General features: G+C 38.4%; 1 protein-coding gene across 4 annotated transcripts in view; it reads right to left on the reverse strand.

Moving 5' to 3' along the window:
• Positions 1-571: 571 nt before the first annotated feature.
• The window catches only part of GNPTAB (N-acetylglucosamine-1-phosphate transferase subunits alpha and beta), a 72,745-nt gene continuing 54,314 nt past the window's right edge, over positions 572-19,002 (reverse strand). For 3 of the 4 annotated variants that reach the window (XM_042993013.1, XM_042993015.1, XM_042993016.1), the window contains 9 exons: positions 17,250-18,352; positions 14,555-14,754; positions 14,087-14,306; positions 13,069-13,182; positions 11,845-11,930; positions 11,542-11,640; positions 7,404-7,571; positions 4,335-4,425; positions 572-2,022 (listed from right to left, as the gene is read on the reverse strand). In XM_042993013.1, coding sequence (XP_042848947.1) covers positions 1,945-2,022; positions 4,335-4,425; positions 7,404-7,571; positions 11,542-11,640; positions 11,845-11,930; positions 13,069-13,182; positions 14,087-14,306; positions 14,555-14,754; positions 17,250-18,352 — 2,159 coding nt within the window. In that variant the 3' untranslated portion in view covers positions 572-1,944. Of the gene's footprint in view, positions 2,023-4,334; positions 4,426-7,403; positions 7,572-10,840; positions 10,939-11,541; positions 11,641-11,844; positions 11,931-13,068; positions 13,183-14,086; positions 14,307-14,554; positions 14,755-17,249; positions 18,353-19,002 lie in introns of those variants that run through there. The other variant, XM_042993014.1, reaches the window with a different exon arrangement.

Consider the following 19,002-nt stretch of genomic DNA (forward strand, 5'->3'; position numbering starts at 1 on the left):
GGAGTCATTTTGAAAATTTTTCCTATCAAGGCTGAGAGTTTGGAGGCATCAGCTTGGGGTCAAGCAGGATGAGGAGCTTTCCTTCTATATTACACACTAGTCTTCGGTAGGATTTCATTTGAATTAATGGTTCTGGGGCTTTAAAATTTTTGAAACTCATCAGCTTCTGAGGTTCTTCCACTCTGATAATTCTACAGAACCATTTAGATGAATGGTTCTATGAATATTCTAGGATTCTGTTTTCTATCACATTATCTGTTATGTTCTTAATTAGATACGGACTGTTCATTTAACTACAGAATCTCCAGTACACCCATTCATTTCTCTACAATTTTTCTATAATAAATTCATGCTTAGAATACCCAGATACATCCTAAATTTTTACTGTATAATAAATCCCATTTAGAACTTATTTTCCCCCCTATAAAAGGACATTCTCCAGTATGTTATAGTACTACCTTCCTACACTACTTTCCATTTATTATCAGTAGTGTTCAGTAGACACTGATACACTGTACAAGCACTCAAGTGATTATGGACTCTGGATAACAATAAACTCATTCCTCAAAGATTTAAAAATCAAAGCATCAGACAAAATGTAAGTTTTTATGAGATTTCACATTTTGAAATACATAACTCTTGTAGCACAAACACTGTATTTACAAGTTTTTTTTACAAAATATGTGTGCCATTTTGAAAGAATACTGTTGAGATCATGATCTAAAATACCTGTTAGAGTTCAAAAAGGACTTACGGAATCTGGTCTCCAGAAATCCACCATATAATGATATAAATAAAATAGAGCTGAACATCAGGGCTTACTCATACATAAAAATACTAGTTCTCTATCCCAGTGGTCAGCAAACAATGGCCTGTGGGCCAAATTCAGCTGGTGGCCTGTTTTTGTACAGCTGCAAGCTAAACACGGTTTTGACATTTTTAAAGGTTAAAAAAAAAAAACACCTAAACAATAAAGAAGAATATGCAACAGAGATACATATGGCCTGCAGATATTTACTATGTGGCTTGTTACAGAAAGTTTGCTGACCCCTGCATTATATGAAACCAGCTGAAAGAGATAGCTACTAGAACTATACTGAGTATTAAAAAAGACACCACTGTAATGTGCCAGTACCATCAGCATTACTCATTTCTAAAATGAGGCACTTCTGTTTGAATATGTACATTTCCAAAACATAATTACATCTGAAAGGTAGCTCTGCTACTTAACCCCTGCCCTTTGTAATTAGGCCTCCACATGAAATCACATTCTTAGGGGCTGAAGTAAACAAGCACAAAGTACTTCAGATGTCAGTCATTGATCTCCTCAGTAGTTGACCACTTACAGTCTTAAATGTTAATAAAATCCATAATTTAGGTATTGCCAGTAGGAGGTGGTATTGTTGCATTATTTAAATAACATTTATAAAAATGTGTTTAGATATCCCAATTCATTATTTTCGGAAGCAAGGGTAACTAGTTAACTTAGTAGCTACTTATTTTAAAAATAGGAAATGGGAAAAACAAAAAAATCCAAAAATGTAAAACCACAGCAAAAGGCTTTGGAATGCAAAGACTGGGTTCTCTTAGCAATGGCTCCCAAGCTAGCCAAGGCTTCTCATGTGAAAGTTAATTGGCAATGGTTGCTATGGGAACTTAGCAGCTGTCTCTTGTCAGTGAGCCTTTTCAGTAAAAGAATGATGGGTCCAGGAGCAAATGCTTTAAAGTAAAACCAGTCCAGAGCTGCTCAACACACAAGTTTTCCATGTCTTGGTTACACAATTACTGGTCAGTAGGCTATATTCACACCACAAAACAAGTATTGTACTGGATGCTTTTCCTTCTTCAGGCCAAGCTGGCTGATGTCACAAAGACATCTCTGTGATGCCGAGTTTTAAAATGCTCAGTGAATGCTGAGGTAGATGATTTTCAAATGAAGATCTTTTATACCCTGATTCGATCGAGACTAGCTTCTTTCTGTATCCTCCTTCTCGGAAATACCTTCCGCTTTAGTGCAATTAACTAGATAATAAAGACAGAAAATAAATTTTCTCCATGTCGACACACGTTAAATTCTAATAGTCATATGACCTTAATCATTTCCAGTCTTCTACATAAAAAAAAAAAAAAAGCAAACAAGTCTCCATCATTCCTCCCCAAAATAAAACCAACTACTACTTTTGTTATAGAGTCAATATGCCTAGATATGTGCCCACAAAATACTTAAACCCACAAGGATTAAAATTATTTTGGCCCAGCTCCACTATTTAAAAGACCTATAACCACAAATTTTTACATAGTGATTACCAAGCACATTTATTTTCAAGATACCTGTTTGTCAAGTCTTTCTAGAAACCTGTGTAGCTTATTAAAACACTGCCTCTTGATCTGAAAATGACTAAATATGTCAATTTTTTTTTAAAACCGTGTATTAAAATCCTATCACTTTCCCCTTAAACATAGCAATATCATTTGAAAATATAGGTAATACCTAATTTATGAAATGGGTTTTAACACAAAACGCTACTTTGTAAATTATTGGCTTAGAACTTGGATAAATACTTATAGAAACCATTTATCCGGGGTGCCTGGGTGGCTCAGTTGGTTGAGTTTGAAATGGGTTTTAACACAAAACGCTACTTTGTAAATTATTGGCTTAGAACTTGGATAAATACTTATAGAAACCATTTATCCGGGGTGCCTGGGTGGCTCAGTTGGTTGAGCGACCAACTTCGGCTCAGGTCATGATCTCAGGTTTGTGAGTTCGAGCCCCGCGTCGGGCTCTGTGCTGACAGCTCAGAGCCTAGAGCCTGCTTCGGATTCTGTGTCTCCCTCGCTCTCTGCCCCTCCCCCACTCATGCTCTGTCTCAGAAATAAACATTTAAAAAAATTTAAAAAAAAATTTATCCATGATACATCTGAAAAAACCTGACCCCCATCATAACAAAGTGTCAGTGAGAAAAACAAATGGGTTCTTTATGGTTTCAATTTGGGATCATACTGTCTACCCCTCCATCTCAAGGTAGAAGCAGGGCTTTGCCCAAGCACAGGCCACCACGGTTTGAGTGATGAGCTGGGACTGTGGGGCAGAGGAAGCAGCAGCACTGGCTGGTTTGTTGGGGAGCGTGGTAGAGGTTAAGGAATTTGCTTCAAGTAGGTAAAGAGCAAGGAGACAAGACAGGATTTATTCTTCCCTTTTCTCCCTCTTCTTCTCTAGTTCCCTGTTCTCTGCTGGTATAAATGACACAGATGAAAGACTGGCCCTCTTGCTCCTTCCCACTGCCATGAGCTGTTCCTTTGAGCCGAGATGCCTCTCCTTCCCCATCACAGGCCAGCACACAGCTGACTCCTACGTTCCTCATTGGACCTCTGTTCTAAAGCAGGAACAATTTTTTTTGAAGATTTTTTTCTAAGATTTTTACCCGCCAGGAATAATGGCAACAAATATCAAGAACAAGATTTACTGGGATGCAGGTGAAGATTAAATAGCAATCCTGTTCAACTGCCCAATCTCCATTTCATTTCCTTCCATTTGGAGCAGAAGGCCCATGCACTGCTTATTCTAAGGTTCTCAATACTTCAGCCTCTTCCTCCTTCTCAGTTTATGTAAACTCAGTGCAAGTTTCCCATAAGTGACAGCTAGAAAATCTCCACTCAACAGTCACCTCAAATGAAGGCTGAGGTGAGGTTTGCATGCCCCAGTAAGTCAGGTCAGCCCATACACTGTTCCCTTTCTTCTTCAGCCCTTTCTGTTTAGAGCATTGCATGCCTACACCAAATAAGGATTCTTTGATCCCTTTCTTTTTACCTCACAAACCTCCCTTATACTCCTAAAGGAGTTGTGTGCATGCCTGCATGGAGAGAACTCCTAGCAATTCAAAGGAAATGTAATTGAGAGAAACACAAGCACAATGGGCACTGTCCACAGAACACTGGGAGACCTGAAGATAAGACACTGTGGTGGTCACCTTTTAGAAAGGTTATAAGAAAAAAAATTGGAAGCCCATACAAAATCAGTATCAGATGAGGATTCTAGGTGGTTTTTTGGTTAGAAATACTTAGAGATTTTTTGTTTTAGCTTGATGTCTACAAGTTAATCTACTGAGTTCCAGGTAAAAAAGAATACTCATAGTGTATCCAGAAGGTAAATGAATAAAAAGCTATTATGTTTGTTGCCTGAATATTTTGAAATATGTTTGACATATCGACACCTGAGTTATATGCCAAAAGAAATTAAAATTTTCTTGTTGTGAATTAATGTCACTTACTAAAAGAATCAAATATTCACATATTAAAAAACAGTTTGATCCCCACATAAAATATGTAACACTTACCTGTTCGGCAAAAAATGAGAATACAGTAAACATAATCAATGTTGCTAGTACACAATGAGTCCAAAACTTCAATTTGTCTCGATATGCTCTCCTATTCAGAGAGAAAAAACAAATATGTTTGTCTTACAGTCTTTGGTTTCTGTGCATAGTTTCACTGTATTAGTTATATGCTAGTTTACCAAAAAGTCTTGAAACACAAAATCACTGGAGGCAATTTGAAAATGTTAATACAATGTACATTTCCAACACGAGTTCAGATTTTTCATTATGTCATGGTAAACATTATATCTTAATTGTAAAAGTTATCCAGGCAGAAAAGAGGACTTCAAAAGAAAATTACTTCTAGCATTTAGAATTTAAACAAAAGCACACTTTCATTTACTTTTATTTATTCATTCATATCCATTTCTTCATCGTCACTCAGTCAATACTTCCTGTGGATACAGACGGATGAACAAGACGAAGTCCATGCTCTAAAGTGTTTACCGACCTGGGGAGTCACTGACCTGCAGATGAACAGCCATCACACAAGATGGACCCAAAAATGTATTATCAAAAGCAAAGTCTTGGGGAAAACAGCATAATGAAGAAAGCACCTCAGGGATGGTGACATTTCATTCAAGCCTTGAAGCAGAGAGGGAAAGCATTTAGCTGAGTAAGGCTGTGAGCATCAGCAGAGTCAGATTAGCAAGCTGAGTCCTGCAGAATGAAGGAAGTCAGGCCTAGGGGGCATCAGGGAGAGAGCTAAGCCACGGCAAGGCAGGTGGGCATAAACTGCAGGTGTTCTGGAAAACCATGCAATGGGGTTTGGACATAATATCTAGTGGGAAAGCATATGAAATGGCAGGTGTGTGTCTGTGTGAGAGAGACAATCAGGGTGAAAAAGGTGGCCATCTGAAGGATGCATGTCAGGTGACCAGAGGTAACCAGCCAAGCAGTCACATTAGTCTGGGTATGAAAACCTAGTGAAGGGCAGTGAGAATGAAAGAAGCAACAGAAGAGACAATCTGAGAGTAGAAGCAACTGGACTTGGAAATAGGATATTGGGGATAGAGGCAGTAAAGCACAGTTTCCTCATCTGTAATTTGGAAATAATTTATTATGAAGATTAAACATATGCTTTTAACATAGGCTTGTAAGATATATTAATGACTACCAAATTTAGGCCTCTGCACTGAGTTCAGAACCTCATTTACAGTTTGGCAGTGGATGTCTCTACTTCAAGTCCCGTATTGATAATGGTACGTCTGTTTTTCCTCCTGTATTTCCTATGTCTCTTAATAGGATCACAACCAATGCAGTCAGTTAATGTCTACAGTGTCATTCAGAATCAATATGTAATTTAAAGAGCCAAGAAACCACAGACTGTAACACAACTAAAGAATTGTCCCAGCAACCAGAGAACCTTAAAAGAGGTTTCCTCAGTCACTCACATCCACCAAGCACCTACCATGTGCTAGAGAGGCACTGTGGACTCAAAAAGAGTAAGACACCATCTCTGCTCCTGAAGTGGGCTCACAGTTTACCAGGAGAGACAAGTGCACCCTATAGACTGCTGTACAGTGCAGAAAGTGCTGTACCCAAGGAACAAGAAGAAAGCCTATCAGGAAACCAGAGAAAGGTAATAGGGGACACAGGAGCACGATGTCATGAAAGGAAAGAGAAAAAGTAAAGTTTCTAGAAGGTAGGGTGGTGTTGGAGCTCAGCAGTGAGAGATGATCCAGAAGTGGAGCAGGATGAGGAAAATGAAGCCCCCAGATCAGGGAACTGAAAAAAGGTCCTACACCTGATTTATCTCATTTGTATAGCACAGAAATCAAAGTCCTCTCAAACTACTCTTAAGCCCACTCTTTTCTCACTCAATTAGGCCCTTGAAGATAAATTAAGTCACAAACTGGATTTGGGGAAACCATCCAGAAATCTCTTTCCTTTGAGCTAAAGGAAAATAAAATGAGGAGAAACCATTCCTAGAAGACAAGACCCACAATTTAGTAATAACTTCTCATTTCAAAAATAAAAACATATAAATATTAGCAATCAACATGCTGTCTCACTTTCCCAACTCCAAGACACCAAAGTATTCTAGTTGCCAATATTGCTAATTTTCTCTCTACAATCTGTCCCAATTCTGTCTACTGCTTTCTCCTTATTTCCTGAACTGTGTGTCCTTGCTTCACACCTTGACTGACTGTTTCATAACTACTAAAATGCTTAGTACTTGTATCCCTGCCTCCAGTTTCTAGACAATACTGCCTCACTCCAAACAACTTCCTCACCAGTCCAACCCCATACTATTAGTTATCTTTCCAAATCATGAAGTCTGATCACTGCAAACATCTAAAAAAATTTCTCTGGGGAGCCCCATTCTCTACAGAAAAAAAGCCTAATTCAGATACAGCCCTTCACAATCTCTCCCTTCTCTCCAAAGCACTCTATTTTACACCTCTGTGCCTTGCACATGCCATTTCTTCTACCAGGAACATGCTTTCCTACCTGGAAATGTCCTTTTCGTAATTCAAAACCAGGTCCAAATGTCACCTTCCCCTAACAGAATTAGCTACTCCCTCATCCAAACTCCAGTAGCACTGAACCATGCCACAGCACTTGGTATCACAACTGTTTGCCTGCAACCTGTCTCCCTGAAGGGACTGTGAATGCCTCATAGCCTGGCACCATACTCCTTTCGTCTATGTATTCCTAGCCCTGCATGGGGTAAATAGTAGTAAAATAAGACATGAAGGAAACATTTATAAAATAGCTTTGGATTACAGTGGAACTGGAGGGTTGGAAATCAGACTGGATTTACCACTTCTCAGCTACTTCACCTTGAGCAAATCACTCAGCTTCTGTTACTATGTTCTCCTCCCATACAGCAGGTACTCAAGAAATAGGGTAGCTATTCTTATGGTAGAGAATGAGGCTCAGCAGATGTGCTTGGCCAGTAAGCTCAATAAAAACTTTTAAGTGTATTTTTACAAAGTAATTATAGATCAAATAATACATTAAAGAAATTTCATCTCTCTAAAACACACACACACACACACACCATATGTGAACATGAGACCTTACCATTCCTGCAGCTCATGCATGTGGAGGAAACGGTTTCGATACTCCCTTGGCAGCTCAAACTGGGATGGTATGGGGAACATGGACTCATAGAAGTCCCTGAGAACAGCTTTCACTGTCTGGGCATCTTTATGATTGTGGTCAATGTTGTCATTCAGGCAAACAAACTTCCTAGAGATAATAGAGATCTGGGGTAAGAATGATCTTGACATAATAAAACAAGAAATGTAGATTCCAAATATATTTTAAATGAACTCATGTTCCAAGCTGTTGCATGTACTGATATGATTCTCTGGGAGCGTAATATCCTATAAAATTTTCTTTGGATATTCCTCACTTATAAAACAAAGAAGAGCTAGGGAAGATAATCTTAAAAGTGCCTTCTAGCTGTTGGGAGTAAATTAATTTAATGATTTCTGTTTAGCATGTCCCCAGTTAAGTGTTTAATAAATGTAGTTTACTGACTAGAGCATTTTGTTGGCAGCCAGGGAAAAAACTGTTAAGCACCTGAAAGCAAGTTCTCTAAACTGCCACAGTTATACTACTAAGAACAGTGACATAGATATGGTACCTTATAGCTATAGATTCTGTGAGTTTGATGACTTCTTAATATATCTCCAAACAACCAATAAGATACTACTGTTCTAGCAAAAAGCACATGACAGATGCTTCCCTACTTGTTTCAAGTTCCCTTCAAGGCAAAGTCACCCACTGAAACAATAGTCAGGGATAACGCCAGTTTTGAAGTACTTGTGCATTTTAAAATAAAAAAAAGAAGTAACAACAAAAATACCCCCACCAAATTTTAATAAAGCTCTCAGATTCAACTACCAATTTATAGGAAAAACAGAAACCTAGGAACATGTTAAAGAACTGAGACAGACACACACACACACACACACACACACACACACACACACACACAGAACTGAGACACAATCAGAGAAATACAAAGTAAGGAAAAATACAGAATATATAACTGGATTTCTTCGTATACACACAAAAAATTATATGGCTAAGAGAGGTTGAAGGAAAACCTGTAGATTTAAATGCAGTGAATTTACTTGATACCACTTCAAATCAATAAACTTAAAAAACATAAATGCTTAGAAAAGACAACTGGAGAAATGTGTGCACTGACTAGTTTATCATATTAAGGAGTAAATAATGATATTCTGGTTATTTTTAAAGAGTTGTTATAATTTGGAGAAATATATATATATAAATCTGGAGATAAAATGATACAGTGTCTGAGATTTACATAAAAACAATCAGGAAGTGGTAGTAAAGGAATGATGCGTTTAGATGAAAGAAGAACAACCATAAATCACTTCTTATTGAAGATGAGTGATGGGTGAAAGTTCATTATCCTATCTACTCTCTAAACTTGAGGACTGCTTTAAACTAAAGGAGTACTAAAAAGGCAGGTTAACAAAATAATAATGCATGAGCCTTGATTTAATTATATCCTGCATTTAAAAAAAAATAGCTATAAAGGGCATTTGGAGGCAACTAGGGAAATTTGAATATAGATGATTAGGTGGTATTAGTCACTGTTAAGGTTCTCAGATACATGTTAATGGTCTTTGGTATAAAGGAGAATGGTTTGAGGGTTCCTGGTGGCTCAATCGGTTAAGTGTCTGACTCTTGTTTTCAACTCAGGTCATGATTTCAGTTTGTGAGTTTGAGCCCTGCGTCAAGCTCTGCTCTAACAGTGTGGAGCCTGCTTGGGATTGTCTCTCCCACCCCTCTTTGTCCCTACCCCATTCACGCACATGCTCTTTCTCAAAAATGTTTAAAAAATAAAAATAAAGGAGAATGGTTTGGCTTTAGAATATATGTACTAGAATAATGAGAAGTAAAGTATATGGATGTCTGAAACTAATTTTCAGATGGTTAAAAAACCATCCAGTAACAAAAACAAAACCTGTGTGTGTCTGTGTATGTGTAGATAAAAAGAGATCAAGCAAATATGACAGAATGCTGACAATTTTAAAATCTGGGTTAAGTATTTATGAGACTTGTACTATTTTTTTTTCAATTTTTCTGTATCTTCAAAATTTTTCAGAAAGTTGGGAAAAATGAAAGAAGAAGGCATGTGCATGAGACAAAGGGTGGGGGTGGATACAAGTAGCTAAAGCAGACCCTGCTGGGTGCCCAGCAAACACCACCCCCTTTCTTCCAAAGAGAATTTGCATTTTGTTCAGTATTTCTCTCCCCATGAGCTGATTCAAAGGGAGGCAAGCCCACTTCACCCCCGAGGCAGCTCCTGACTCTACACGAATCCCTCCTCTTCACAGTGACTGGAGTAAAAGTGGAGGGACAGCACAAAAGGGGCAGTCCCTTTCTGCCTCAGAGCATGGCTCCATCTGCAGGGCCATCTAGAATTACTGTGGCTGCCCTATCTCCCGCCTGAAGATGAAGCCAACACAAGCAGGAGGGCAGCAGAGATGAGGAGGCTGGAAGAAAAAGCCTGGATTCAGCCTAGCCCAGACTCCTTGTTAATGGTGCAAATGTGTCCTTAAACTTTCAGTCAGAATACTGGTTTTCCATTCCTAACTTAAAAATGAGCACACACAGGGGCACCTGGGTGGCTCAGTCGGATGGGCAACGGACTCCAGCTCAGGTCATGATCTCATGGTCTGTGGGTTCGAGCCCCACATTGGGCTCTGTGTGGACAGCTCAGAACCTAGAGCCTGCTGCAGAGTCTGTGTCTCCTTCTCTCTCTTCTCCTCCCCCCTTGTGTTCTATCAAATATAAATAAACATTAAAAGAAAAATAAATGAGCACCCATAAAAGTAAAACAAAGCAAATCAAGAGTTAAAAATGGTAAGACTGTTCAAGGTCACAGGAGGTATCTGGGCAGGGGAGACACTAAGCCTGGACTGCCATGTGTCTTTCTAGTTAAAATCCTGTCTCTTTAAGTACCATGTAGGTCTATGAACTGCTCATCCAAAAACTTTCAAACTGGCACAAAGACATAAAAGTATAAGGTACAACTGAAAACTACAAATTCTCACATGGTATTGCTATAGATAACTAAATGACTGAGAGAGCACACCAACAAATGGGAGAAGCAAAAAGCAAGTATTGAAATTGGTTTTTAAAGTTATTTTTAAAACTTAGGGCAGGGCATTCCAGTCAGAGGGAACAGCAAATACAGAGAGCTGCAAGCCGGGTGATTATTATGATGGCTTACTGTTTGCTTGGCTTCTGGGAAATACTTGTTATTCTGTAGGAAGTATTGTACCAAATTACTGAATATACTAAATAAGCATTAAAGGTGTTTCCATTTTTCTTAAAATTCCCATTTCTGCCCCCACCCACAACCAGGAATGAGATTTTCAGAAAAAAATACCATGGCTTTAAAATGTCTAGAAATTTTATATCTTCTGATCATTTATAAATAAAATCATCATATAAGGAAACTAAAGACTTACAAAAGCATTTTAAAAGACTCAGGTGAGAAATACTCAATTATCCTGGAAAAAAAGACCTTTTTTTCCTGATGAAATTTTTCCTGATGAAATGCTTCCCACTAAAGTTCAAAACACAAAAATGCAGGTTTTAACCAATTTTTGTCAAACTATCTTAGGCAAATGTTAGGGTTCCCAGGCTGGAAATTTTCAAGGCTAATATAAACCTGAACATTTATTCATCCCCAAGGAATGACTGAAGTTTACTGGATTCATTTTCACATTTATAAGAACATTTCTTTTTCCTCAGAAGCTAATCTGAACTTTGAATTAAAAAGTCTAACTGCCAAAACAACTTTTCTGGAAGCACCTTTTTAGAAAGGCTACAAGAGTCCCAGCTGTCTGGCCTCACTCCCCACAATGGGGCCCACGGCTTGCCCTCACTGAATAGCTTATGTCACCAAACTCTTAGCAGTCCATGCTAGTCCCTGTGCCTGGGGGAACCCTATCTCAACTCGCAACTGCTTTCTGTAGCTCAAACTCTACTTCACCATTAGACCTTTCCATCTACTCCAAACAAAACAAGCCACTTCCTTCTCTTGTTTGTTTGCATAATTAAAGGTAATTGTTTAAAGTTACGGGAATTCTCTATTTTCTGTTCAACTCTGCTATGAACTTAAAAAAGTACTCAAAAAAGTTTATGGGTTAAAAAAAAAAAAAAGTACCTGGGGTTTTTCCTTATATCATCCAACTGGCCAACCACATGAGAAACATTGGTACGAATCATTTTAAAAGCAATTTCTTCTTCTCCCATGATTTCAAACCTAATTATCAAAACATTTAAAGAGTTTAAATATTTATATGGGAATAAATACAACATCCTGAGAATGACTTAACCTTTTGGTATTACTAAAGAAAACAATTTCACATAAATTTTAAAAGGCTTAAGAGATAAACTATTGTAAAATTATGAAAATACCAGACTCCTACAATTATTCTTAAACAGAGAAAATGTACGTACTACTTACCTATATTTGTTTTTGTCCTTATATGCTTTGTGGATTTTATCAGTTACTGGTTTACAGTTGGTTACTAGACTCTTAGTGACTGGTGGCTATGAGAAAATACAGACATTGCATCAGGCCAAGACCAGGGTGAGGCAAGTGAAGCACTAACCTCAGTGTAAAATTTAAGGGGGAGGAGGGAACCAAAGGCTCAGTAATAAAGACAAATATTTTAATCCAATATTTGAAAAATATCTAATTGGCATGCTATAGCCTGCAGGCTAACAGCCTATTTTTATAAATTTTTTTTAATCACACATTACTATATACTATCTGTTAAAATAGTCTCATAAGTTATTGTTACAATTTTTTTTTCAGAAAGAAAAATTTTTAACAAACTGTTATGAACTGGTCTACATGATACTCATAAGCTAACCTGTCATTCTTAAAGTCTAATTAGGAAATAACCTACATGTAATCAGTTACTTACAGTAATGAAGCCAACATCTTGCTAAGAGTTCACTTGAGTAATGTTAACTTATATTGCCAGTATAACTGGTACTCATGCTCCAAGCAGTTTATTTGCATAAGCCTCAAGACTAACTTATAATCGTTAGCAGACTTTACTTAATTCTTAACATACAAAGGATATTTATTTGTTGATTCTAAATCTCATGCCAGAAAGCTGGCAAATACTGAAATGCTTTGCTAATTAATAAAGGAAAATATGCATTTCAAAAGGGAACTAAAATCTCTCAATAATCTTTAATTGTGCCTGTAACAACACAAGAATAACTGCTTTCTATCTGTAAATCATATTCCTGAGAAACGTGCAAATTCTGTGTAAGTGCAGGGGTTTGGTAACTGTAAAGTCTTACTAAGAACCCAAAGTTTATAAGCTTTAGAAAGAAAACTAGAGGAGGAAAGACAGACAGTGAAGGACAGATACAGAAGTACAGGTGGGGGGAAGTCCTGAATGAGTGTGAACACAGGATGTGCCACCAGCAAAACTCTCTCAAGTATTTTCACTGGCTATCTCCTGCTATACTTAGTGAACAGATGTCTGGTTACAGAATATTAGCAACCAATCTCAACGTTCGTTTATCATCCACTAGGCAGGAGAAAAGCAAGATATAAACGATTCTGGATTATCTGGACTACTGTTTTCTACCAAAGATAAATACAGAGCCTGCTTCTACTGTTTAAAGTATATTCTCTGTTTTACATAAAGGAACTCATGCCACTTACCAGATTGGGATCATAGTAGGCTTCCTGAGTTGGTGGAATACTGCTTAGCTGAGTGATATTAGCAGGAAGCATTTTTGAGCAATTTATTAACATGTGTTCCAGACCTGTTAAATCCTAACAAAGCAAAATAAAAGGATAAACCTATGTATAATACAAGTAATAACTATGATTTAAAAATAAAAATTATGTAAATGTCTCCAAAACTTCTTTAAATGCTATCTTCTGGGCACCTGGGTGGCTCAGTTGGTTAAGTGGCTGACTTCGGCTCAAGTCATGCGCAGTTCATGGGCTCTGGGCTGATAGCTTGGAGCCTGGAACCTGCTTTGGATTCTGTGTCTCCCTCTCTCTCTGTGTCCCTCCCCCGTTCACGCCTGCCTCCCTCCCTCCCTCCCTCTCTCTCCCTCTCTCTCTCTCTCTCTCTCAAAAATAAACTTAAAAAAAATTTTTTTAATTTAACTGCTATCTTCAAAGAGAGTCTGACTAGATGATTCTTGAAATAAAAACACCCTAGAAAAAACAGAATGAGATAATACAAACACAAATATTTCATCTTCATCTAGAAGTAATACGTCTTGGACTGTGAGGCTCTATTTTACACAGGATGGTCAGTGGAGTGCCCAGATGGGATGTCCTATGATTAGATTCATTTTGGCACTCTCCATTAGCGACTCTCTCACTCCTGGGACTAGAGGATGCCGTGACACTGGGGATTGTGCAACAACCTAGGCCTGGCTGAGACATAACTCCAGTTGGCCATACCCGAAACTCCTGAATGAACTTGTCACAACAATCTTATATGCAGGGACAGTCTGGCTCTTCTCCAGATAATACAATAGCAATGCATAAAGCCAGAAACGTAATCTCATAAAATATGAACCTCAAATTTGGTTTAATTCTGGCACCAAAAATGGACTAGTTGTGAACAGCTTCATTACATAATTAAGAGAATTACTTTTACCTGCATTGTACTGAAATATGTAAGAGAAAAGGGGAAAGTTTAGGGAAAAAAATACAACACCTGTAAACTTAAAGGCAGGTCATGAATTCTGGTAGCCAGTGTTCGGATTTCTCTGTCAGATAATACACCAGATTGGTCTGTATCAACTTCATCAAAAACTTGAGATATATTCAGTGGCTGAACTGCACTCATGAGATAATAAAAATACGAAAAGGCAAACTGCATATCCTCAGAATGGCGCACTTTGTGAAATGACGTCTTGTCAAATTCCTCAGGAAACCTGCCCAAACATAACATATATAGTGAGCTCTGGGCATTTAAAAAATATATATAGACATTCATCTACATTAAAATATATTCTAACATTTGTGGAGTTAGAATCTTTTTCTTTCCTGCTTATTTAGGTAAACCTTCAACACATCAGTCATCAAGTATTAGAGCCATACATGTAGCACAGCGAAGTGTCATTTTAAGCAGACTTAAAGCAGCTCTGAGCATGTGCAAGCAGCTCAAACAATCAATACTTACATATCCTGAAGTTCTTGCATAACGATTCGGTCAATCATGTGAGGCATGTGAGCAGGGACTTTCCGAGATGTGAATCCAAACTTGCTGTTAAGAATTTTATTTACATATCGGAGGGAATCTGCAAATGTATCTTTTAGTTGCCTCCCAGTGTGTCTGCTATCAGTGTAGTATGCTAACTGTGTCTTCAATGACTCTTCTTCCTGAAAAGAGAATTCCATGTAACACAGCGCTGTGTTTAGTGCACAAGTGTATACTCTGTTAACAGATAAAGGTACTATGTTATATAACTAGCCACTAACAATGGCAAATGAAATGAGCACTAACAGGTCACTTTAAGGATCCTAAGTGCAGAACTAAACTAGATTTCAGTGAAAGTAACACCACTATTGGCTTGTGAACAACTGTTGTATGATACAGTTCTATAGGGTATTCTTCAAGGATAAGCAGGAAATTTTATAGCCAATTCAATGCAATATTTAGAAAATGTATTTAAAAACAAATTTGATAGCACTTTGTTTAAAAAAAAAAAAGATTATTTATTTATTTTGGGAGAGAAAGAGAGCACGAGCAGGGGAGGGGAAGACAGAGAGGGAGAGAGAGAGAAAAAATCCCAAGCAGGCTCCACACTGTCAGCATGGAGCCCAATGTGGGGCACAAATTCACAAACTATGAGATCATGACCTAAGCTGAAGTCAAGAGCTGGATGCTGCTTAACCAACTGAGCCACCCAGGTGCCCCTGATAACTCGATCAATATCAAGTTATTTCTACTGATGACACCAAAGCAGTCAGCACTTGAGTTCTGAACACAAGGACTAAAAAACTGTTTTGCCATCTTAATAGTGTTAATATTATAAATCATAAAGAGCCCTGTCAAAACCAGTAAGAGGCAGAACTAAGTGAATGGGTAAAGAATACTTGCAAAATATATGAACACACTTTATGAAGATGAAATATTTTTGCTTCTCAAACTGGTAAAACAAAACAAAACACCATAGACTGACATTAACTGCTGTTTGGCTAGCCTGTGGAGAAACAAGCACTCTTGTACTATACACTGTGGAAGTGTGAAGCGGTACAGGGTTTCAGAAGGACACAGTCAAATTTAACTGTAACATAGCAATTCTACCCACAGAAGTAAAAACTTCCTCCAGAGTAAGATATGTGTACAAGAGTATTTATTGCAACCCTATTTGTTAATTGCAAAACAAACACAGCTATTAAAAAACAATGACATTGGCATGGGTTTGCTCACCACTAAATCAACAGGCCATGGCAGAGAGATATAAATAGTGTCATTTCACCATTGCAAAACAGGTATTATATAGTTTGTATGTTTGCATATCTATATAAAAATACCAGAAAAGTATCCACGAAACTTTTCATAGTGATTATTTCAAGTAGGGAGATTAAGGAAGGAAAGATGCAGATCTTTCCCTTTTTCATTGTGTATTTTTTGGATTGCTTGCAATTTTTACCACTAGCCTGCAACACTTTTGTAACTTAAAATAAAGGGGTTGCCTGGTGGCTCAGTCAGTTAAGCATCCGATTTGGTTTCGGCTCAGGTCATGATCTCACGGTTCATGTTTTCAAGCCCCCACATTGGGCTCTGTGCTGATGGTGTGGAGCCTGCTTGGGATTCTCTCTCTCCCGCTCTCTGCACCTCCTCCACTTGCTCACTCTCTCAAAATAAATAAACATTTAGAACATAAAATAAAGAAAGGGGCTTGGAAAAGTGAGGAAATCGTCATAAGCAAGAACTCCGCAGTCCCTCACTCAACAATTAGTAAATGACTACTGTGTCAGGAACAAATACTTTCCAAAGACAATGAGATTAATAAGTTCCCTTCTTCATCCTCTTTTTCTCCCAGCTGGACATCTACTCATGACTGTGCTCTGCTCACGATCCAGCTTAGACCACAGTGTTTTTCTTGGTCAACTCCTACACACCTTTAAAAGGTCAGCTTATGGGGCACTGCCTCACGATGCCTTCCCCAATACTCTCAGTGGAGTTAAGGAATTTTTCCCTTTGGACTCCTTGCCCCTACCTCAAGAGACCCCTATCACTTTGCTATAATTATTTACACACAAATCTGTCCTCCCAGCTTGCCCCCTGAGACTCCATGAGCTGTGTTCTAATAGTCTTGCATTCCCCAGCAGTGACCACAGTGCCAGCACTTGGCAGATGTACAAATGACACCATGACACCGCGGAGGCCGTGGTACAGGAGGGTGAGCACTCAAACTTCGAGGCTAGGCTCACACTGGAAGCTAATGAATATATCTGCACCTTGGGGTATTTTCCATCAGTAAAATTGGAGAAATATTAGGTCTGACCCACACAACATACACAAAAGCATTTTTTGAAATCACAACCTGCCAAGTGAAGGTAAGGTGCCATCCCTGTTCCACTACTTACTCGGGGCCTGCCCCTGGCTAACTTCCCAACTCATTCACTCTAAGGCTGTTTCACTCTAAACTGTAGCATGGGGATCCTGACAGTGGATAACCTTATAAGGTATTTTTATGTTAAGGGTATTGGGACAATTATATTAAACCACGTAAAAGAAAAAAAAACATTTAGTCCAATGGTTGGCACAGGAAGTCCTAAATAAATGGCACCTATTATAGTTATTACTCACAAGGTTATTTATTTCTTCCTGAGCATGGGACGCAATTAGGCTGGATGTAACTTACATCAAGAAGATCTTGGAAATATTTTTTTTTCTCCCATGGCAAAAAGCCCAGGTAACTGTCTGCGTGATGCTGCAGTTTTCTGCCAGGTAATACTTCATTAACATCGATATAATTGTTCACATTTTCCTCCATTCTGTGTTTCTCTTGTTCTTTCCCTGTGATTTTTTCTTTTGCCATCTGGTCTTGCAGTGGAACAATTCGAGATGAGAGTTTTTCTTTTGACACACTTTCGCCTCTTACTTCTTGGATCAGAATTTCAGATCTAAATTTGCCTTCCATTTCTAAGTCTGGGGGTGGATTCTGACTCTGGTAGTGGCCATTCACTTTTATTGTTGCTGCTGGAAAAGTTGACTTCTGTAATCTTTCAAATGTTCCCAAGCTATATGGCAAGATGCTTTTGTGAACCTGTTTTTCCAGCGGGGCCTCTACACTGTCATTTCTTTCATCTGTTATTATAGCTTGATTTCTTTTTATTTTAGCATCTGGTAGGTTCTTCAGAAATGATCTCAGCAAAGCTGACTTGGACAGGTTGTACCCTTTCACAGTGATGTCTCCACGTTCTAGTTGCAAATCCAAGTTACTGAGACTCAACTGGGCCTCTTTCGGAAGGAGTGAAATATTCACTTGGGGAATTTTCATCTCCACTTGGAATCTTCCTGTTGTGTTGCCATCATGTCTCTTGAACTTTGGAAAGCGTTTCTCTTCAGGAATATCTTCAAACAGGATTTCTGCCTCTGGTAGAAGTGTCGTGGGGCTGACCAAATTTTGGTAAGATTTCTGGGTTGTAGAATTCACTTTGGGTTCCTCTCTCGTGTCAACCTCTACTATTATCTGAATTTTGAACTCTTCATCATTTGTATTTTGAAACGTGAGATTAAAATGTATTGTGGTTGCATTCATTCCACTGTGCATTATGAGGTGGATGGTTTTCCACTTATTGGCAATGGAAGCATGTCGAATTATTGGGTTGTCGCTATAGGCACCTTCAATTCCTCTTTTGGCTATTTCTGCAAAGCTGAAATAAGGCAGGCATTCACCTTTTGGAATAACATAGTGAGTCTGGTTTGGGAGAAGTGTTACTTTATACAATTCATGAAAATTATCTAGAGGAAAAAACACAAACATGACTTTAAAAAATGAGGCATTTTCCCCTCCTTTTCCTTTAATTCTGAAGGTTTGAGTTTTCACTTTCTAAGAATGACTTTAAATTGACTTCAAAATAGTCAAACATTCTAACACAAGAGCTGCTGTTATAGGGCTTATTTTACTATCTGAAGCAATCACTATTATCAACATGAAATGCAGGGTCTAACTTACTATAGAGATATGGCAGATTTCAGTGATGAACTTTCAGCTTTGTGTCCATTTGAAAAAGTATGACATTCTGCCCAAACGACCACCACTGATAAGCTATCAGCAAGATCCAGGGGCACGTGGGTGGCTCAGCTGGTTGAGCATCCAACTCTTGATTTCAGCTCAGGTCATGATCCAAGGGTTGTGGGACCGAGCCCCACATCAGGCTCTGTGCTGATGGTGGAGCCTACTTGAGATTCTTTCTCTTTCTCTCTCTCTCTCTCTCTCTCTCTCTCTCTCTCTCTCTCTCTCACTGCCTCTCTACCCTGCTTGTTCTCTCCCTCTATCTCTCTCTCACTCTGTCTCAAAATAAACACTAAAAGAAAAAAGATCCAATATTCATTATATTGGATTTAGTACATTATAAGGTCTCTTTTTATTATTTCTAAATTAAACCTTT

The sequence above is a fragment of the Panthera tigris genome, chromosome B4 (genome assembly GCF_018350195.1).
Source record: "Panthera tigris isolate Pti1 chromosome B4, P.tigris_Pti1_mat1.1, whole genome shotgun sequence".
Classification (NCBI taxonomy): Eukaryota; Metazoa; Chordata; class Mammalia; order Carnivora; family Felidae; genus Panthera; species Panthera tigris.